Genomic DNA, 21,717 nt, shown 5'->3' with positions numbered 1-21,717 from the left:
GGAGCGCTCCTGGACGGCGCAGGCGCGGGAACGCGCGCCGAACTCGGACTGCAGGGGTGTAGGCCTGCGCTGAGGGAAGAGCGAGCGAGCGTGAGAGCACCGCGCAGGCGCAGTCCCTCCGGAGCGCCTTTCGTTCGATTAATTCCTCCTCCTCCTCCCCCCCCCTCCGCCCCCCCTCATCCGCGGAGCGCGCGCGCCATGGACGTGAAGCGGCTGAAGGTGACGGAGCTGCGGGCCGAGCTCGGGCGGCGAGGCCTGGATTCGCGCGGCTTGAAAGTGGAGCTGGCCCAGCGGCTCCAGGAGGCCTTGGACGCCGAGATGTTGGCGGCCGGGCCTGAGGAGGCCGGGGCGGAGTCGGCAGCCGCGGCGGCGGCCGGGCAGAGCCTCGGCAGGGCCCGCTTGGGAGGCGGCGGCGGCGGCGGCGAAAACAACGAGGGCGGCGGCGACGACGAAGAGACGAGGAGGACGAGGAAGAGGACGAGGACGAAGAAGCGCTGCTGGCGGACGAGGAGGAGCAGCAGCGGGAGGCGGCGAGCGGCGGCCAGGCCCAGCCCCAGCCCCAGCAGGCCGGCGAGCAGGACGAAGGCCAGGCCCAGGCTCAGCCAGGCGGCAGCGACGGCGGAGTCAACGGCGCCCAGCGGCCTTCGAAGGAGGAAGGAGGCGGCGGCGGGGTTGGCGAGGAGGCGGCGGGAGAGGCCGCGGCCAAGGAGGAGCCGAGCAAGAGGGTAAGGCGGGAATCGCGGCTGGGCTGGTTGCGGGGGGGGGGGGTGTAACGGTCGCTTCGCATCGCGGCTGTTGGCCGCCAGGCAAAGCTCCTGCTTACGTTTTGGTGGGCTGCCTCTGGTTTAGGGGACGCATCCGGCGAAGTTCTGCTCAAGAGCCTCCCCAGCTGAAACGGGCGGACCCAGATTCAGGTCGTGTCGACGAACTCCTGTGGGGCTACTCTTGAGTAGGGCGAGCGTGGTATGCAACCCCCTAGTCCATTGATTTCATGGGCGAAAGCCGTTCCTGAAGTGCACCATTTCGGATCAATGAACTTAGCAGAAGTTTCAATGGGCTTCCTCAGAGCATGGCTGACGTCGGATACGGATGGAAGCACACAGTAAAGCTCCGTGTCTTTATTTGTTTCTCATCAGCATCCTCATTGTTACTGTTACTTACACGTTGTAATATTAGGGTTGCATGCAACCGTGTTCTGCAAACTAGGGTCATTGAAATTAGTAGCCCCGAGTTAGTAACGTCTATTAATTTCACTGGATCTACCCTGTGTATCACTAAAGTTGGATACCACCTTGTTTTTATTCTACCTATTTATTGCCATCATTATTATTACTTATTTGTTGAAGGTGGTTAACTATGGCATTCTCAATATTACCTATTCTCTGTTACCACTAATGCTGTTTTTATTGTTACCCCTGTGTTGTCATTCTTATCCTCGTTGTGAGGCATTCTGAAGGGCAGCTGTGCCTCGACTTACAAATTTAATCCATTCTGAATGCACATTCGTAGGTCGAAAAATTTGTAAGTCAAGTAATTCGTAAGTCGAGGTACCACTGTAACTTGTGTTGGATTGGTGGTGCTAACCTGCAAAACAATGTGCATAGGGATGGGATGCACAGGGTTGCAGCTTTAGTGGTGGATAAGCCCTCTTTAAATCAGTGAATCTTGCTTCTGGGTAAAAAATGTATAGGATTTTGGCGTTGAAATGTATTTTGTGTGCACTTTATCCAGAAGTAAGCTCCCAATTAACATAATAGGATTAGCTTTTGAGTAAACATGTGTATTGTGGTAGATCTCTAATGGCCAAGTGGCTTGTTATTGGTTGTAGAACAGAAGTGAAATTCTTGACAGGTTTACTGTGGACCAACAGGTAAATTCATAACTGCAGAAGATGGTGTTATATCACCAATTACTGCTGTTGTGAATAGCCAGTGTGCAATTTATATGGAGTTGACCAAGCATAGAAATGTCACAATTCTATGGTCTCATCAGATTTTCTGTCATTGTAGTTCTGTTAGTCATGGTACTTTTTTCTGTCATATATAGCCATTCCTGTATATATATCAGTGTAATAGTAACTGAACTCCTATTTCTCCTCTGTTGATGCTTCTTTCCATCTTGTTTCTCCTCTTTCCTCCCCCCTGAATTGAATATTAAATTGGAAGCTCCTCAGGGCAGGGACCTCTTTTTTGTTATACAGTAGTAGAAGTCGATAGAACTTAATTATGTTGTAATTTTTTTTAAGAATCCCATTCAGTGGCAGATTGTGGTCCATAAGAAATTAGCTCTTGTGAAGAGGTGTGCACATTAATGGCTCAGTATAAATAAATAATTATGTATGTAGTGGCTAAATTGTTGTGAGTTAGGAAATATCTAATTTAAATTATGGCTGTAGTACTAATATATATGCTTCCCTGTCTCTTTTTCCTTTTCATGATATGGGTACAGTACTGTATTATACTTTGTCAAGGTTAATGTAAATAAGGTTATTAAGATATGAGAGAGTCTTGGAGTAGAGGAGTGTGAGATTGAATTAGGACAAGGGGTTCTTAATCTGTGGCCCATGGACCCCATAGGAACTAGGCACATAAAGAGATTTTTTTTCATTTACTTCCTGTTACTTTGAGAATTGTCTGGGGGGGGAATTCTGGGGAAGGCGTCAATAGCTTTTAGCACAGGCATCCCAAAACTCGCCCTCCCAATGTTTTGGGACTACAATTCCCATCATCCCTGACCACTGGTCCTGTTAGCTAGGATGATGGAAGTTGTAGTCCCAAAACATCTGGAGGACCAAGTTTTGGGATGCCTGTTTTAGCAGATGCTCAAAGAGGTCTGTGACTTCAAAAAGGCTAAGAACCACTGGACCAGGGGGTCCTTCATTTGAATCTCCACTTAGCCATGAATCTCAGTGCTGACCTTTAGCTTTTCACTCTCCCAATCTATCCTACTTAACAGGGCTGTTATAAGAAAAAATGTTGATCATGTACTCTACCTTGAGCTTAGAGGAGGAGTGGGATGAAAATAGGTGTGTGTGTGTGAAGCACTTGTGAGGAGTCTAAAATACTAGATTAAATTCTTAAGGGCTGGTTCCCTATGGACAGGGATCTTTTTGTTTTGTTTTGCTGGTAAGATTCTTTGTAAAGTTTCATCTATGATAGAACTGTGTGATAAATGTTAGTAATGTTGGAATTATAATTATTATTCAATTTTCTACAGTTGGTAGACAGGGAGACAGGGTTGTTTATACAATTTATCAATTTCTGAATGTTTGCCACAAGAAAGTAACTTGCATAATAAATGCATAAAAATATTATGCATTTTAAGTGTTCAAATCAATGAACATTAGCTTTTTGTTGTGGTGATGTGAAGCTTGTATAAGGATGCATAAAAGTTCACAACAAAGGTGTGATTTGAACTTAAGACTTGTAAATTGTATTCTCACTGCTGTAGGCCATCAGTTTGCTAAGAAGACCTATTAAGTACACTGATGTGCCATGGTCTTGGGCCTTGAACTAGAAGTTGCTGAAAGTGTTTTATTCAGTACTGCTGCCAAATGTGTGTTTAGGGGAAAGCACATCAGACTTCTGTCCTTGATTTAAAAAACAACAAAATCTGCTGGTATCCAAACATAGGTATAAACGGTATTTTCAGTTTGTAAGCAGCTGCAGTTAACCAAACATGTTCTCCAGGCTTATCCACATGAAATGCACTAAGGGGTAACTTCTGTGCATTGCTTGGTTAAGTGGTAAACACTCTGAAAGATTGGTTTGGAAAACTAGTACAGTGGTGCCCCGCTAGACGAAATAATTCGTCCCGCAAAATTTTCGTCTAGCGGGGTTTTCGTCTTGCGGAGCGGCAATGGGAGCCGCGCTCCGCAAAACGAAAAAAAAAAGACGAATTTTTTTTGTCTTGCGAGGCAGCCCCATAGACTTTTTCGTCTAGCGGGGCTGCCTCCCGCTAGACGAATGCTTTCGTCTAGCGAGTTTTTCGTCTAGCGAGGCATTCGTCTAGCGGGTACCACTGTATTTCAGATTTGTGTGTGGTGATGTTTGGCTATTAAGTTCATGAGACCACACGACAGAGTCTTAAGAGGAAAGCTTTAGTTGCTATGTTGTCTCTAAAGGTTTGTTTTATTCCTAAGAAAGCTAGGCAGTTTGGCTACAATCTTAAACACTTGCTAGGAAGTAAACCTTATTGACTATAGATGGGCTTACTTCGTAGGGGAACAGGCATAGGCTTAGGTTATAGCAGTTCCATGTGTGGCTCCTGAGTTGTATGGTTGCTTATTGCTGTTTGCTAGCACTACTTTTGCTACCTGTCTATGGTTGCAAATTGAAATATGCTTTTAAAAAAGGCATGTTATGGTGCATCATTGAAATAGGCTATTCTTGTGCCTATTTAGCCCTATGCTGTTCCTTGACAAAGCAGTTAACATATTGGGAATTAATGCTTCATTCTCCTTAGAAATTGGAAATACATTGAACCCTGTTTTTGAAGAGAAAATTGTGGGGGCATGCGCCACTTTGAGTAACAGTGAACATGAAAGGAAGAAATAGGAATTTATCCTTAGGCATACATTACTTAATACCCTCAAGATCTACATGTGGGCTCAGGGTGTGTCACATCTTTGCCATACATCTGTATTGAAGTTTGATTTTCAGTATGAAGTGTCATCATAGTACTTAACACATGCCTACATCAGTCTTACAGATGTGGAGGCTTTGTTCCTATCTTCTGCATCAGGCATAATGCTACTGAAAGCCTGCAGACCTTAATGATGTAGATGTAAAATAAAAGGTGACTTCCGGCTGGCGACGCCATAGCGGGTGGTCGGGGCTGCTTCGGCTGCGAGGCGCCCGATCCATCCCGGGGTTAGGAGCCCCGCAACCGCAAAGCGGGGCTCCGGTTGGGGTGCGGGAAGAGCGTCCCGCACCCTGGGCTCCCCGGCTGCGCCCACGGAGGCTCCGAACCCTTCCCTTGCCCCCCCTGTAAAGGGGGAGGGGGTGAAGGGACAACGGAGCCGGGCTTACGGGGATATGCCCCAACCGGGATGCAAATGCGGCGACAAAGCCCGCGGTGAGCGTCTTAGTTCTACCTTTGAAGAATGGAGCCAAAGGAACCCGGTGGTCGTGAGTAACTAATTTGACCAGAAATCGAGCTTTTGGAACGATCCGGGGGGAAGGAGAAAGGCAGCCTGCCTTCTTCCCTTCGAGTTAAAGAAGCTAACCAATTTGAGCAACTGCTGCTACAGGACTGCTACAATGTGCTTAAAATTGATACATGAGACTGGCAAACTTTTTTCTTGGGAAGTAAATTAGTGGAAAATATCTCCATTTAAAGTTGCGGTATCTGCGCTCCAGTTTAGGAAAATGGCGATGAACAGAGAGGCAGGAGTAGAAATTTGATACCCACTTCCTCCCCCTCTGCCAGTATGCTGGGCTTCGTCCTTGAACTGGTACTGAACTCTGGACTAACGGACGAACAGAGGCTCACTGCTTTGAAGGTGGAACTGCTGTACAGGAAAGTCAAAGTCTTGTGTGGGGTCTGAAAGAGAACCAATTGCCCACAGAGGAGGCTTTTAAAACTTTTAATACTTTGGAAGAAAGTCTTGCCAAAGAGCTGAGAGGGTGTCTGGGAAGATGGAGAGAAATGAGTGAGCTACTTCGGAGAAGAAACTCGCCTTTTGGGGGTGGCAGTCCCAAGGCGACGGTAAGATTTGTTATATCCAGTCCCCGAGGTGTGAGCTCGGGGGCCAGGGACAGAGAATTATGGTTTTTTACAAGAAGAAAAGGAATGCTACAAAGAACCGGAGAAGCTGAGAGACGACGAGATGGACATCCTGGAGCTCGTGGCAAGGAGAGTTTTGGACTGTGCCTGGATCTGTGGACGCTTGGAGGAGGGAAGCCACAGGGAAATTCACTGTTGATGCCACCAGGAGAAGATAATGGACAGAGGGGGTGTGGGGTGAAACACTAAGTAAAATTTGAAGTAGCCTGTCATGGAATTTTGAAATCGGAGGGCGAATACTGTCAACAATCTTTTTGTTTTATTTTTTGTTTGAATATGAAAGGAGATATTTTGAGTTACTATGTTATTAGCAGCAGTTTAAAGGATAGAAGAGATAGATATGATATAAATGATTGGTGAAGATTCTAATGGAAGAAGAATTATGATGAGATATTACTACGATGATGCATTGTTAGTTAAATGTTGAATATATAATTGTGTGTAACTATATAATTGAATTTGAATTTCAGGAGAAATGGTTATAAAATAGATTAGGGATATGAACTCGAAGGAGAAAGGGCAGGGAAGTCAATGGTCAGATATGGAAATAGAAATTTTCTTCTTAAAGAAAAGATGCAACAAGAAAACTTGACACTGTTTGTATTTGTTTTATCAGTGTATTTGTTTTGTATTTGTTTAATTGTAGGTGTGGGTGTGGGTATATGTTGTTATAAGAAAAAGGTCAATAATTCTTATAAAAAAAAAAAAAAGTAAAATAAAAGGTACGCTAAAGAACTGGAGGCTTGAGAGAATCAGAAAATGTAAGACTTCTGCCCACAGGCCAAAATGGAAAAATGAAGCATATCACTTTGACTTCCAGGAGCCTCACTAAATCCATGGTTAACTGTTAGTGAAAAAGGAGACACAAGGCTTGTTTATAAAGATTTCCCTTAGGTTGATCACAGGGGATTTAGGCTACCCTAGGAGTCCTAGATAAACACCTTATGTGTGTTTCGTTCCAAGGTAAGAGAGGCCAGAAGGGGCTTATACATGCAAGTGTGTTTGCTTTCAACAAAATCACTTTTGTTTTTGTGCTTGTGTTTTCTTACAGCAAATTGAGGATGATGAGAAAGCAAAGCAGGCTGGACCAGATGGAGAACGCCACGGAATAAAAGACAGCGGGATGAGACGGACGAGCACGGCCGTGCTTACTATGAGTTCCGAGAGGAGGCCTATAATAGCCGGTGAGATGTGGGTCATTTTTGTCCAGGAATTCACGCAGGTGGCCAATGAAGTTCATACAGAACACTAACTGGGGGGTTTAGTGCTTTGTGAATGAACGCAAGCAAAGCATCAATTTCACGCACACTCTCTCATCCCACATGGCGGGGAGGAGGACTTGGGCAAGAGTTTAGTTTCACTTTTGCAGAATTGTGACTTAGTGTTGTGTTTGAACCAGAGGGTGGTGGCTTTGAAAGAAACACTTGTAGTATCAAAGTCAAACAACATAGGAACATGGACCGTGAACCTGACTTGTTCTGATTACCTAGAGATTATTTTAATATCTGGTTTGAAAATAATGCTAAATCAGGACGAAGGGAAAGCCGATGTGAGGAACGAGGTTCCAGGGATTATCATGGTGTTTGTAGTATTGCTTTGTTTTCTTCTACATACCGGTTTTTTACTGGATGCATTTTTAAGTGACCTTGTTGGTTGTTCCTTTATATTCAATCTAGATCCAAGTCTCCGCCACCCCAGAGGAGGAGGCTAGAGAGAGGATGATGAGAATGCTGTGATCCTGGACACATGTATGTGTTTATTTTGTATGCTATGTGAACTGTGTAATGACAAATTTAAATATCATTTCATAGAAAGTCAGGATGCGTAGTATAGTAAGGCTGCAACGGAAAGTTTTTGTGTTTTGTGTTTTTCATTAAAAAAATAAAGCAAGATAGCAAGCCTTGCTACTAACTGTGATCAGTTGCCAACCCTAAATAGTATAGAACCTAAAGACTTGGGGTTGTATAAATGTTATTCATACCTGAGTAGACACTTGAATGAGTGGACATACTAACCTAGATTCATTATTTCAAATTCTTGTCTTTATCCATTTCTTCCCTTCACTGTATAAGGCAAGGGTTGGGAGAAGCAAAATGGGAGCAATGGAAGGTGTGGGGAGAAAAGCCCTTTACAAGTGAATGAATTTAGTCCTCTTACAAGAGTGATCTGTTCCTCCTCCAATGGGGTAGCAATCCTGGCCTTCTACTTGTTCAGATTGCTCCCAACATCAGCATGTGATTCTAATTATCCCTGGAGGGAATGTGTCCTTCCCAACAGGAAAAAGTCCCCTTCTATGTTCACTACAATGTATGCCTTTTCTATAACTTAACCTGAGAGGATTTGGGCACTTCAGCACAGAGTGGGGGAACAAGGGGTGATATGTTTAGGAGTTAGAATCATTATGAACAAAAGGATTACAGAAAACTCAAAATCTGATCACTGATCCACACCCCAGGTTTCTCTTTTGAAATTATTTTGCAATGGTAGACATCACACACATGTGGCTTTAAATGCGACCTGCTTTGCTTTCTTGCCCAGATACATCTGATCTCACTTCAGAAGCTACCAAGGACCGCTATGGAGGCCAGCCTCTGTTCTCCGAGAAGTTCCCTAATCTGTGGTCTGGGGCAAGAAGCACACATGGAGTGAAAAAGGGGAAGGTCTGCTTTGAGGCAAAGGTAAGGACGTTTCCTCGGGGGAACACATAATCCACGTTGAGCCTTCTTGGAGCTTTCAAGCAGCAACTGTGGTCTGAGCTAGATCATTTCAACAGACTGCAGATTGGAGTTGTTTTTCCAGATCGGTATGAAGTGGACATTGAGAGTCAGTGTTAGTCATATTCAGAATACGCTGATTGAAATTAATAGGACATCACTAACCTGGGTATATTAATTTTATTTTTGGATACAACTTTACTGCACAGTTCTGTTTTTAAAGGAAATGGAGTCTCATTACTGTGAAGGTTGTTGAGGCACAAGTTAATAAAGTTTATGTTGCCATGCCTTCACTTCCTATTGCTAGTTGGGCCTGCACAACAGCTTATAAACGATGACAAAGGTGTTTTGACCAACTCTTCGGGGCCAAAAAATGTATATGTGTATACACAACATGTGTGTGTTTGAAAGAGAGAGAGAGAGAGTGAGTATCACATGTTGGAAAGGTGAATTTAATCTCCAAGGAATTGAGGCTTGAGCTATTGTTGCTAGTTTATTTTAATTTAGGTCACTGTTAGGTTGCCTAATAACAAATGTTGCCTAAGTGATCCACAGTGTAGAACAAAAATTAAATTATTGCAATAAAAGGCAACAAGCTACACAGCAATAGCTGCAAATGTGTCCTTTAGAAACACATAGTATAATCCAGTTGGTGTTATTCCAGTGATGAAAAGCATCCATTAGCAGCCGGGGGGAGGAGGGAGGCAATTTTTGGCAATTCCACTTCCTCCAGCCCCCCCCCACCAGATTTGCTCTGGATGGGCCCCCAACCCTCCACATAAATTGGATTCCAGCCAAAGAACAGAAGAATAAAAATACAGAACACTTACCCAATCAAAGCAGAAGGCAGTACAGTAGTATAATGTGTAATCAGAACATAATGTGAATTACATATTTCTTTTTTTTTGGTTGGGGGAAGGTGTTTGTACTGCAGAAGTTGCCTTAAATGGATCAGCTGTGAGGGTCAGTTGACAATGGGTCTGCTTGGGCTGATATTTAAATAAGATCATTGTGTCATTTTGCAAAGGGGCTTGGGTGCATACAGCAACCTTTTCTACAAGTTTCCTAACATTGGTCTCAAATGGGCATCGCCCCTTGATCTGCCTTAGGTGACACAAACCTCCCGCTGAAGGAAGGGTCCACAGAGAACCAGTTGCTTCGCGTTGGATGGTCTGTTGATCTCTCTCGTTCACAGCTAGGTAAGCAGTACCTCCTTTCCAGCAGCAATGCAGCGCAACTAAGCTGGCGCGCCTGGGGAAGAAATCGCAGTTCTCAAGGTGAAGTCACCATAGTAAGTGTTGCTCTCTTCTAGGTGAGGATGAGTTTTCTTATGGCTACGATGGACGAGGGTTGAAGGCTGAAAATGGGCAATTCGAAGACTTTGGTCAGCCCTTTGGGGAGAATGATGTGATCGGTTGCTTTGCTGTAAGTGCAGTGAGCGAGGCCTCGGGCCGGCTCTTGAGGGGCCGCTTCGGTATCTTCGGAGTAGGCCGGGGTAGGGGAAAATGAGGTTCTGTACAGCCAAGGTGTAATTAACAACACAAAGTTAACTCCTGCTCCTTTCCTTGATGCAGTGCCGTTCAGGGGACAACCGTGCACTGCATGTGCCGTCACGAGGTTTGCCTTAATGCTTCTTACTAGAACGTCCCCATAACTGGCTGTGGTGTTAAACCAGGGCAGCTAAAAGCCAGCTTTGCCTTCCATTGCTTTGTCTTCAGGAGGCTATTAGAACATGGCTTGGAAAGCATGTGACAGTGTGAAGAAGGTGTGTGTGCCCATTCCATGGGGACTTGCTGGTCACATGCTTGCGTATCCTGTGTTACAGAACTTTGACAGTGAAGAGGTGGAGCTGTCCTTCTCCAAGAATGGGGAGGACCTAGGTGTGGCCTTCCAGATCAACAAGGAGTTGCTCGGTGACCGAGCTCTTCTGCCGCAATGTGCTGTGCAAAAACTGTGTCGTGGAGCTGAACTTCGGCCAGAAAGAGGAGCCTTTTTGCCCGGTTCCTGAGGACTTCATCTTCATCCATGCCGTCCCCGTTGAGGATCGAGTGCGCACTCCCCTGCCACCCAAAACCCCTGGAGAGTGTGAGGTAATAAAACAGACTTCCATGTTTCAGTTCTAGAGGGGCTTCTCTTGCGTTCCAATAGTACAGTGTTCTGATGCTGCTGCTTAATCTTTCTAATGGATAATCTAGTGGTGAAGACTCTGTCTTTTACCTAATTCTGGTGAATTAGGTCACATCCACACATTCCATTTAAATCCAATTTAGCCTGCATGGCTTCCCCCAAAGGAATCTTGGGAACTGTAGTTTGTTGAAGGGAGCAAGAATTGGAATTTTAAATGTATGTTGTGGATGTGACCTTAAGATAGCTTGTGGTCAAGGTATGGGAATAATGTGCCTCCAAACCCAGGTAGATAAACCTCCTCTCTTACTTTTCCCTAGCCCTAGTCTTTTTTATGTGTTCTATTCCATCCTGTGTTTTCATCAGTCTGGGGGCAGGGCATCTCCCAGGAAGGGGATATGTATTGAAAGGGTCCAGAAAATTGTGTATTCTAATTGCAGGGCAGGGAGGGGCAGTAGTAAGAGCGGACCTTCTCTTTGGTTAGCCCCTTGCATTGAAAGGCATTTCAGAGCATAGAGGAAATCTTAATGGAGCTTTGGCAACTGCTGTCTTAACAGGGACTTGCATGGCCCAACAGCACAGTTAGCACCAGTGCCCCTTTAACTTCTAAATTTGTGGGCTTGCTTACTCTCTTCCTGCTCCCCGTTCTAGGTGCTGCTTATGGTTGGGCTGCCAGGATGCGGGGAAAACCCACTGGGCACAGAAGCACATCCAGGAGAATCAAGATAAGCGCTACAACATCTTGGGAACAGGCAATGTTCTCTGCCAAATGAGGGTAGAAGTCAGAGGTCACTTCCATTTTTTCAGTCTGTGTATAATTCCAGAGGGTGAATCTGAGGTCTGAGCTACTTGGGGTGGGGTAATTGCAGACGCACGTGGCGCCTGTGGTCTAACCACAGAGCCTAGGGCTTGCTGATCAGTAAGGTCGGCAGGTCAGATCCCCACGACGGGGTGAGCTCCCGTTGTTTGGTCCCAGCTCCTGCCAACCTAGCAGTTTGAAAGCACATCAAAGTGCAAGTAGATAACTAGGTACCGCTTCAGTGGGAAGGTAAACGGTGTTTCCGTGCGCTGCTCTGGTTCGCCAGAAGCGGCTTAGTCATGCTGACCACATGACCCGGAAGCTGTCTGCAGACAAACGCCGGCTCCCTCGGCTTATAGAGCAAGATGAGCGTGCAACCCCAGAGTTGTCTGCGACGGACCCTAACAGTCAGGGGTACCTTTACCTTTTAATTGCATAATTTAAACCTTGACTTCGCCATCTTGCCTTCATAATCATCTATGTAAGCAAAAGCAAGGTTTTTTGAACTCACTTCTTTGTAGAAGACAGACAGAGTTTTAGAGAAGACAAGAGACGAGCCCAAAACAACCCAAGAATGTCAGCAGGGCAGTATGTGGAGACACCCTGGAATACAGAATTTCCATGAATAACATCCCTATTGTCAGTTCCTGAACTCTTAACTGTGTAAAGTAGTGGCTTGTGTGTGTGTGTGTGTGTGTGTGTGAGAGAGAGGAGAGAGAGAGAGATGAGAGATATATTTCTCCTGATTTGTTCGGTCTCCTTCATAATCCGCCCCCCTTTATCAGACAACGGGTGCTGAAGTTGAAGAGGTACTGGACACTGCAGCTAACGACCAACTGCTTCAGCAAGCTGCCCGTTGTGTTAGTAAACTGTCAGATGCCCCCAGGACAAAGCGAAACTTCATTCTTGATCAGGTAATTTTTACATAAGTGCTGAGGGGGTTTAGTTCCAAGGAGGTAGGCAATGAAGTTAGAAAATCCAAAGTATTCATACAGTCTCCATGCAAGTTGACAAACAGGATTTCTCTGATGACTGGGTACATGAGGAAGGGTCTTTGTCATAACATTTTAGTGGGCCTGTTCTTCTCCATGTTAGAGGAGAAGGCTTAGCATATGGTGATGGTGGTGACATCCAGAAAACGGTATCAGAACAGAAGCAGCTACTGGAAGGGAGAAATATGGTCAGCAGTCAGGGGTGATGAGAGTTGTGCTGGCAACATCCATTCCCCACCACTGGTTATGAGGAGGGTGCTTTTACAAAAAGCAAGACAGGGCAAGGCGGGAGATGAGTTCTTAACATTTTGAACAATGTGGAGAGATTAATTAAACTATCGCCATACTTTTAGAAGCAATTCCTGCCCCTGATCATAAAGGATGGGTTGACCACTAGAAGTCTGATTATCATTAATAACCGTAATGTTTTGGTTCATTTTCATTCCTGCTCGGCTATGGTTTCAGGGAGTCCCTTAATGACTTTTGGCCATTGCCAAGAGGAGGTGCTCTTGCCATCTCTAAGACCCACATGTTTTCTCCCTTTTAGTGTAATGTGTACAATTCTGGGCAACGGCGGAAGCTGCTCCCTTTCAAGGGTTTTGTGCGCAAGGTGATTGTGTTGGTTCCCACTGAAGAAGACTGGGAAGACAGGCTGGAGCAGAGGGAGGAAGCTGAAGGAGAAGATGTGCCTGAGTCTGTGATGCTGGAAATGAAAGGTAGCCTCTGCAAAAAGGGTCTGTGGGAACACGAGCGAAGTAGTGGTGTTGGGGCTTGAGGTTTGTTTTCCCTGTTGAAAAGAACTTTCCTCTAATGATTCTGCACTTCCTCTTCCTCCTGCTTCCCTGTGATCGCAGCCAACTTTTCTCTTCCGGAGAAATGTGATTTCATAGATGAAGTCCTGTACCAAGAGCTTGCAAAGGAGGAGGCCCAGCCCCTCGTCACCAAATACAAGGAAGAGGCCAGGAAACTGCTCCCACCCTCCGAAAAGCGGACAAACCGACGCAACAACCGCAACAAACGCAACCGCCAGAACCGCAACCGCGGCCAGGGATATGGTGAGGGTTTGCAAGTAGCAAGGGCTGCTCTCTGGAGGTACTCCTGACACTCTTCATTCGTCTTTTTGCTGAGGACAGCTGTGGGCTTCCTGTTCCCCAGGTCCCAAAGGAAATCCCGTGCCTCTCTGAGAGCAACACTTGCTTCACTCTTGCCCAAATGACTCCCCTAATCCTGTTCAGCTCATTCTTGGCTCATTGTGGGTTTAGCTTTCTCCCTTTGGAGCCTAGGGTAGTTGTGAGAAGTTCTGACCACGCAAGATAATTGTATGCACACTTAGAGGACTTGGCTGCAGCAGTTTTTTACTAAGATTTATTATTATTATTATTAGTAGTAGTAGTAGTAGCAGCAGCAGCAGTACACCACCCTATACCCACAAGTCTCAGAGCAGTTCACAACATAAAAGATTTGTGCTCATTTGATCCATTAAGTCACATCTGCGGGCCTGGTGTCTTTAGAGGTCACATTCAGACTAACTTCATGGTGCTTCCTTTGCTCAGCCGTCCAGTGACCATTTTTACCAAATGATGTTGGCTGGGGCAGATGGAGGTGTTGGGAGCCCAGCTACATCTGAAGGGCCACAGATTTCCCACCCATGTCCTAAGCTTTCATCACCTCCCCCTCCCCATTATGTACCAGTCTCATTTCCCCTTCCCCCTTGATTGTAAGCATTGTTTCCACCTTCTGGAGCAACAGCCTGGGGCATCTGCTCCCTCAGGCTCCCTCCCACCTTTCCTTTCCAAAAGACAGCTACCAGCAGAGAAGGAGCCAGAGACAAGATTTCTCATTTGAATCACACAGTCACGAGCAATTTTGAAACACCCAAATTCCTTATTCCCTGTCAAGAGTGGTTCATCTTGAGTTACCCCCCCCCCGTCCTTTTGCATAGCTGCTTTCTGGGGCCCCCGCCTGTCCAGCTTCATTCTGTCCCTTGTCTCTGGCTCTATACCAGCTGATCTGTCAGGTCCTGCTACTTAACCCTCTGCTTTGCGCTTCCACTGCCTCTCCATAGCTTCTGCTTGCAAGCACATAACAAAAATGTAGCTTCCACAGTAGAGCAGGTGGTCTCCTTTGTAGTCATTTTGGGGAAGGCTGGAAATATTTAAAACTCTCACTGAGAGTGTTGTTGTTGTTTTTCTTTTTGGCAGCTCAGTCCAGACATCCAAGTATGCAGCACCCTCCCGGGCTGCTGTGTGAGTAGCCTAATGCTCTGTGGGAGGTGGGGGCAAAGCATGGGGAGGTGGGGATGGGAGAAGTGGGGAGGTCACAGTTTACCTTGCTTTGGGGGCAGTGGACTGGGAGGAGTTGGATTGGGGCAGTGGGTGGTGATTCAACACACCATTTGCAGAGAAATAGGCACAGTTAGCATCAGATGGGTCATATTAGTTGTCAGCTTTCTAAGGGAACCGTCTGTCCTTCTCCCCCCCGCCATGCCCCCTTGTGAATTTAGGAAAGTGGGGTGAGGTTTGGCTGGCCAGCAAGCTGCAGGAAAAAGCTTTGGCTGATCCTAATGTGTTTGTAAGTGGCAAATGTTCTATTGCATCTTTGGTCTATGCTTCCTAGAAAAAATGAATGTATCTGAGCTGCCCTGCCCCCCCGGGCTCAAGTGCTGCTTCTCCACACAAAAGAGAGAGAGATGCCAGGTTGACTGCTCAGCACTTCTTAATAATTTCACCTAAGCTGGCACTACTGTCTGACACATCTTTGTTTTGTTACATTACCCCCCCCCCCCAGCTGGTGGCCAACGCCGAGGAGGCTACAACAATCGGGCTTATGGGCAGCAGCAACAGCAGCAGCAGTACTGGGGGCAGCCTGGAAACAGAGGTGTAAGTATATCCCCTTGGATTGTCTTTGCCCAAGTTTGGTAAGTTAGGTTTGATACTCTTAATCAGGAAGACATAATGGGGGTCACTTTCCCCCCCCCTTCCACATTGTGAAATTTCAAGTGATTTCCTTTTAGTGACCTTTGAACCATAGGAACTTGCCTTAGACGAGAGTCAGACCACTGGTCCATCTAGCTCAATATTGTGCTACACTGACTGGCAGTGTATGGGGTTTCAGATTCCAGCCTTATTCCCAAAATGTCCAGGATTAAACATGGGACCTTTTGCATGCAAAGCAAATCCTCTTCCAGTTGCCCTCTGAAGCCACACTGGACTCCTATGGGAGGAAGGGCAAGATATATACAGAATAAAAATAATAATAAAATAACAGTGGCTGGCCCAGCACCAATCAGCCCTGGCCAGTGTGTCCAATAGCCAGGAATGATGGGAGTTGAAGTCCAGCAACTCCAGGAAGGCCAGAGGTTAGCCACTTTTCCTTGAACAGGTTATATGTTAAGGGGCAGTGCCAGGTATATGTCTCTGCATCTAATCTGCTCCTTCAATCCACAGGGATATCGTAACTTCTACGATCGATACAGGGGGGACTACAATCGGTTCTATGGGCGTGATTATGAGTACAACAGATACAGAGACTACTACAGGGACTACAACCGAGAGGTAAGAGGCTGCATACCATGAGTTGTATCCAATGTTAGTCCTACGCAGAGTAGACCTATTGAAATGAATGGAAATGGCTAACTCTGAGGGCCTGCTCTGAGGGAAGCAAGTTGGACACAGTCCCGTGCTTTCAGAATAGTGGTTTTTGCACTTCGCTGTCTCTGCTCCTGGAGACAACTATTGCTGGAACTCTCATCTGCTTTGGTTCCAGCAGTGTTACATCCAAAGGCATCCTCTCTTCAGCTGCTCGTCAGTGATATCTGTGCCTCCTTCATGGTGGGAGGAGATTGGCTGACTCACAGGCATTCCAGACCACAAAAGCTCTGGGTACAAGAAGTCTTGGTTCTAGAATTTCTTAAGAGAAAATTTTGACTTTGACTGGAGTAAAGAAAGGGTGAGAAGTAGGTGATTGATATAGGGAGCCTCGGTTCCTAATCCACCTCTGCTTTCAAAGCAACAACATAACATTATTCAAAATCACCACTTCAGTTCTCCACCTCTACAATAGGACTGTTTATCTGAGATTATCCATTATTTGTGTACTCCAACCTTGCCCAAACCAGGTGCCCTCCAGAGTCCAAAGCCTCTGGTGGGCACCAGTGCATTCACTCCATCAGCGTGTAAATAACATGAATGGTGCCCAATCTGTTTTTCGTAGGAGATGAGAGGCCCTTTGGTCTTGAGCACATTCATACCCTACTAGCCGCATATCAACAACTCTCATTGTCCTTTTTTTTTTTAGTGGCAGAACTACTACCAAGACAGAGACCGATACTACAGGAACTACTATGGAGGATACCAGGGGTATCGGTGAAACCCCAACCATCTCCACCCTTCAGCCAACCAGCGAGGCTCTATTTGGGGGGCAGGGGGGTGTCTGTCACTTCCCAAGACACAACATAATGGATGTGGGGCTGTTGGGGAAAGTGGCAGCAGGGTTGAGGGGGGTGGGAGGGGGAGGTTTAAAAAAAAAGAAATTGTAAATTTTTTTTAAAGTTTGTTGAAAAGAATATTGTCTTATTCTATAAAAAAACAAAAAAAACATTTCAAACCTAGTTTAGACATTTGTAATCAAAACGTTTGCGCAAACAGGAGAGCAGCACTTAGCGCTGCCTGTGATTGGGCAGGAAAACATGACATCATAGAGCAGCTGGGCGGGAAGGGAGGTGCAGGGCCCACATGGCAAAGGGGGAGGCGCAAATGAGGGCATGCAGGGATAAGTGGGTGGCTGTTTGGGCGGAGGGAAGGGGAGACGGGATACAACTATTGGCTTCTCCTAACTCGTGCAGAAAACAGCACTTCCTGAGCATTGTCACTCTGTTTTTCCAGGCCAGGGTGGTGGCGGCATGAATGTTCTTCCTTCTAGTTGAACCAAGGAAACCTTTCCCCATCCTGTAGCCACCAAGAGCGAACAAGAGAGGTCTTGATGTGCCTCTTTCCCTCCCTTTCAGAGTTCGCCCTACGTTTTCAGACAGTGAATTGCCAGGAGGCTTGTTTGACCTCGTGTCGCCCAGGCCACAGAGGCTTTTCTTGAGCTTTCTCCCTATTTCTGCAGGCGCCTCACCTTGAAATCTCAGCGGCTTGCTTATTTGTGACCCATCAGACGGAAGGAAGCGCAGGAGTTTAGTTCGCCACGTTCCCAAGTTCTTCCCTGGTCAAAGCAAGCTGCCTTGGGTGCCCTTCCTGCACCCTCCTTCCTTTCCTCCCAAGGCTTAGTTGGCCCTCTCATCATCTCTATAGTATCTGTCCTCTTTTTTTCCTTTTCTTCTTAAGTGGAGCGGAAAGAACATTTTTCTCAGGGTTTCTGCAGGATCTTCTCATTGTTAGCACCTAACATGTATATAAGCAAAACTGCAAGCATGTAACTGTCACCTTTTGAGAAGCTTAGTGCTGAGAATACCAACTGGTTTTATACAGTCATTGTGGGGGAAGGGGGGTGTTCTGTCCTTGTGGTTTTGATAAACTGGTAGCCTGTGTAAATAGGAACATGGGGAGGGGCAAAGAGGATCTGCGCTTGTGGGGTGGGTGGGGTGACAGGTGTGTATGTGTGTGTGTGTGTGTTCTTGAAAAATGTTGGCTGCTTAATCCTGGCCCTTTGATGAAGCTTAATTATTTTTTCAGTTCCTAGAGGCTTCTATTGATGCTTCCTCTTTTCTTTTTCTTTTTTTTAACCACACTAGTGTGCCTAGTTATAATTCATAAAGCATCCTCTTCCATGTTTGTCCAGTCGTGCAGATGGAAGAAAATCTTAGGCTTCTTGGGTCTAGTGGCTGGTGTTCTTTCCGGGATGTGGGTGGGCATTTATGTGTGTTGCAGGGGGACCTATTCCCCATCCTGTGGGTTGATTTATTTTGCTTCATCATAGGCTTTCTTCCACAGAACGATGGGGGACTTTTTACAACAGGATGTTCTTCCTTAAGACACATTGTGCAAATGCTCCCTAGTTTCTTGGTACCACCTGTTTCCAGCTTGACTAAATTATGTCTGATTCCCAGACACAGGGATTGAAGATTTGCCTCTGTTCCTTGTGATTCACTGTTTGAAATTTTAACACTTGCTTTTCTTTTTAGATTGTTAGGTTTAAATTTATTTTATTTTGTTTTTTGGCTACACAAGAATACTCTTTCCAGCCTTTGCAAACGGTTCTTGTCTCCATCGCCATTAAGAATGCTCGTTCCTGCATCCCAGCCTGACAGAACAGAAGTGGGGAGCCTGCCAAGTCATTTGAAAAGGGGGCTGATGTGGGGTGGGGAGGGAGTGTGGAGGGCGACAGCCACCTCCTCGCCCTCTTGCCTTTTTTCAAATATAGGAGTTAGAGAGAAGCAGGATTCTTCTATCTCCGTGCATGTGTGTATTCAGAATGTGTGGTTGTGTGACAACTGTTTTTATAACAAAGTTAACTGGTATTTTACATGCTTCACGCCACTAGAAAATATTCTTCTGGGGAAGAAGGGGTTGTGTGTGTGAGAGAGTGCGCACGCAGATAGCTTCATTAACTGAACACTCGCATGGGAGCGTGATAGATTGATGCTGTGGAAAGTTGGTCTTGGGCGTGATTACCAGCATACAGAGTGCCAGCAGCCTTGATGAAAGCAAGAAGGTCCTCGGTCACGCCTCTCCGGGGGATCACTTCGAGAAGTTGCTGATGCTGTTCAGTGGAATAGCTTTTTGGAGCTATGGTCCTTTTTAAAAGTAGAATCTCAAAAGAATGACGCACACTTGTCTTCCTGTGTGTGTTTTTGTGTGGGGGGAGGGAATGACTAAAACTGCCGCATCCTAGACCATCAGACTGAGAGATCTTAGCAACTTTAGTAGATGTCTTCTTTTTTCTGCACATTTTTGTAAAAAAAAAAAAAAGGAAAGGAAAAAAAAGAAATGGTAAAAATGACAAAAAATAGAAAAAAAATTCAGCCTGTTTAAAATCTGTTAGTGTTTTTCATGATTGTATGTCTTAGTTGCTGTAGATGGAAAGCTCAAGCGAAACGGAGGCTGTAAATGTTTTTACGAACTGTAAAACGTTTAAGTGGCCAGTAAAAAAGGGTTTTGCCATTGAACATGTAACTGTGTGGTTGTTTACATCTGTAACTTTCTTTCCTTAACAATTCTGGCATATGTAGGTTGAAAAACTTCCATTTTTAGAATAAATAATCATTCGCTTGACTCCACATCCTTCTGTTGCTGCGCTGACTTCTTAGGTGTCGTTGTTTAATGCTTTTGGCTTGTCTGTTCTCTCTCCCTCCCCCCAAAATAAAAAACTCAAAGACCAAAGCAAATTGAGGTTCCTCTTCATTCAGGTGAAAGCATATGGATACAGTCTGTGGCAGCCTTGTGCAACCTAGTGTTCACCAGATATTTTGGAGTACTCTCAACTTCTAACCACTGACCATGCTAGTTGGGGCTGATGACAATAAAATAACACTGGGAGTGTGCAAAGTGTGAAAGGCTGTTTCGCATCTTTTTGTGGGTGATGCAAAATAAGCAATTTGCATCCATTGGTGAAGATAGGATTTCAAAACAGCGGTTTTACACCCCAGCCCTTTTTTAAAAAAACAAACAAAATGAAATCGTATTTAGTGGAGCAGTTCATAAGCACAGACTGTAGTGAGGAGAGAAGCAATGTAGATATTTAGGCTCACGTACCGGTAATTTTTTTGGGGGGGGGGCAGGGATGCCAGGTTGCATTAACACCAACGTGGTCCAAGTAGGATACTGCTCTGCCCTTTGTGTGTTAAGTCTGTGAGTTTCATAATCTTTTCATAAAAGTGCTTTGTCATTTTAAAGCTGGTAACAGTATGGGATAAGGAATCTGCATGTGCAGTTCTGCTTTCCCTTACAATTCTGCTTTCCCTTACAGAGGGTGAAAGGTGACTTGCACATGTTTTGACCAGCTGGTATTCAGATCTAGTTTTTTAAAAGATGGTTTCCTGTGCAAAAAAAAAAAAAAAACCACACACACACCACTAATACTTTATCCATGGGCCCTTAATTCTCTAAATATTTTCCCCATCAAAGCTGTTTGGACCCTGTATCTGCAAAAATATTTTTTTTTTGTTCCAAGGAGCAACAGTTGAAGAGCTAGTTGGTGACTTGCAACTCTTGGACTTTTGGCCTCATCTAAAGGGCAATTTTGTATTGCATGCTTATCTTTCTCTAGGGCCATGACCCCCAACCACCCTATTCCGTTCAGGTAGAGCTGAGAGATGTACAAGACTCATCTAGTTAGATTCCTTGCAGAGGGGATTTGCACATTTTTGGGGCTGGAAAAACCTTTACCAGGAGGTTCAGGCCCAATTAAGCCTGTGGTGAACTACTTTCTTCCCTAATTTTTTAAAAAAATAATTTCCCATGCCAGCCTTGAAAAAAATGCAAAGGGCAGCAGGCACCGCATTCAAAATAGGCTGTCATCTTCAAAAAACATTTAACAAAGCAATGCTATGGAAGTTAATAACTGTAAATAATGCAGCAGCAAGCCACACAATAAAATGAAGCGATAAATAAATGCAACTAAATAGCAATTAAATTAAGAGTGAAGTGGCTTTCAAGCTCGCCTGAGGCCAATAGTTCTGTGGAAGCGGAAAGCTGCCATTGCCTGTCTGAAAATTAGCCTCGAGCCCTTGTTGAGTCTTAAATCCTAACGCCGCCATATCGGATGCTGGCGCTGAGCTTGACTAAGGGCCCATATTGCTTTGAGAAGCGGGAAGTGGCCGCCATCGTGGGTGCTGGCGCTGAGGTTGCTCTGGACGTCGCCATCTTAGCTTGCGGGAATTTTGCCTAGGAGACCTGCAAAAGAAAATTTTCATAAATGGTTTTAAACTGTATTTAATGTTGTGCTTTCATTGTAACCCGCTCTGGAACCTTAGGGTGAGGGGCGGGGGTTTATTATCAATCAATAATAGTTTTATTATTACTTTCAGTTATATTTTATAATACAAGGAAGAGCAGGGTCGAAAAAGAACTAGGAAGCTCCATCTTGTTACTCTAAGACTCCAACTCCCATAATCCTTGACCGCAGGCCCTCTTGGTTGGGGCTGATGGGAGTCGAAGTCCTAACGGCTCACAGGTTCTTCGCCCCCCCCCCACCTCTATTTTCCTCTTCTTTTCATATCTCTATGGGCTCATCTTCATCATTCCGGAGCGGGGCCATGGTCGTGGTGGCCTTCCTCCGCCATGTTGGGTGCTGGCGCTGAAGCCGCCTAGGGCGGCGCCATGTTAGGGTTGGCTTCCGACTCCTCTCCTGCTACCGCTAC

The 21,717-nt window shown here is 45.5% G+C and overlaps 1 protein-coding gene across 1 annotated transcript; it reads left to right on the top strand.

Moving 5' to 3' along the window:
* The first annotated feature begins 26 nt into the window (after nucleotides 1-26).
* Nucleotides 27-19,738, top strand: HNRNPUL2 (heterogeneous nuclear ribonucleoprotein U like 2). The gene is given in 19 exon segments (XM_033135903.1): nucleotides 27-454; nucleotides 457-725; nucleotides 6,839-6,893; nucleotides 6,896-6,971; nucleotides 7,464-7,496; nucleotides 7,498-7,535; nucleotides 8,326-8,470; nucleotides 9,615-9,700; nucleotides 9,814-9,926; nucleotides 10,327-10,434; nucleotides 10,436-10,591; nucleotides 11,277-11,306; nucleotides 11,308-11,400; nucleotides 12,210-12,338; nucleotides 12,964-13,132; nucleotides 13,271-13,471; nucleotides 15,204-15,295; nucleotides 15,863-15,970; nucleotides 16,713-19,738. Coding segments are annotated over 19 exon segments (2,229 nt in total). The 5' UTR covers nucleotides 27-198; the 3' UTR covers nucleotides 16,785-19,738.
* Nucleotides 19,739-21,717: the final 1,979 nt, after the last annotated feature.

This window comes from Lacerta agilis, chromosome 17 (assembly GCF_009819535.1).
Source record: "Lacerta agilis isolate rLacAgi1 chromosome 17, rLacAgi1.pri, whole genome shotgun sequence".
Classification (NCBI taxonomy): Eukaryota; Metazoa; Chordata; class Lepidosauria; order Squamata; family Lacertidae; genus Lacerta; species Lacerta agilis.
The sequence above is the reverse complement of the archived record's forward strand: the minus strand, read 5'-3'. Positions and strand labels throughout refer to the sequence as shown.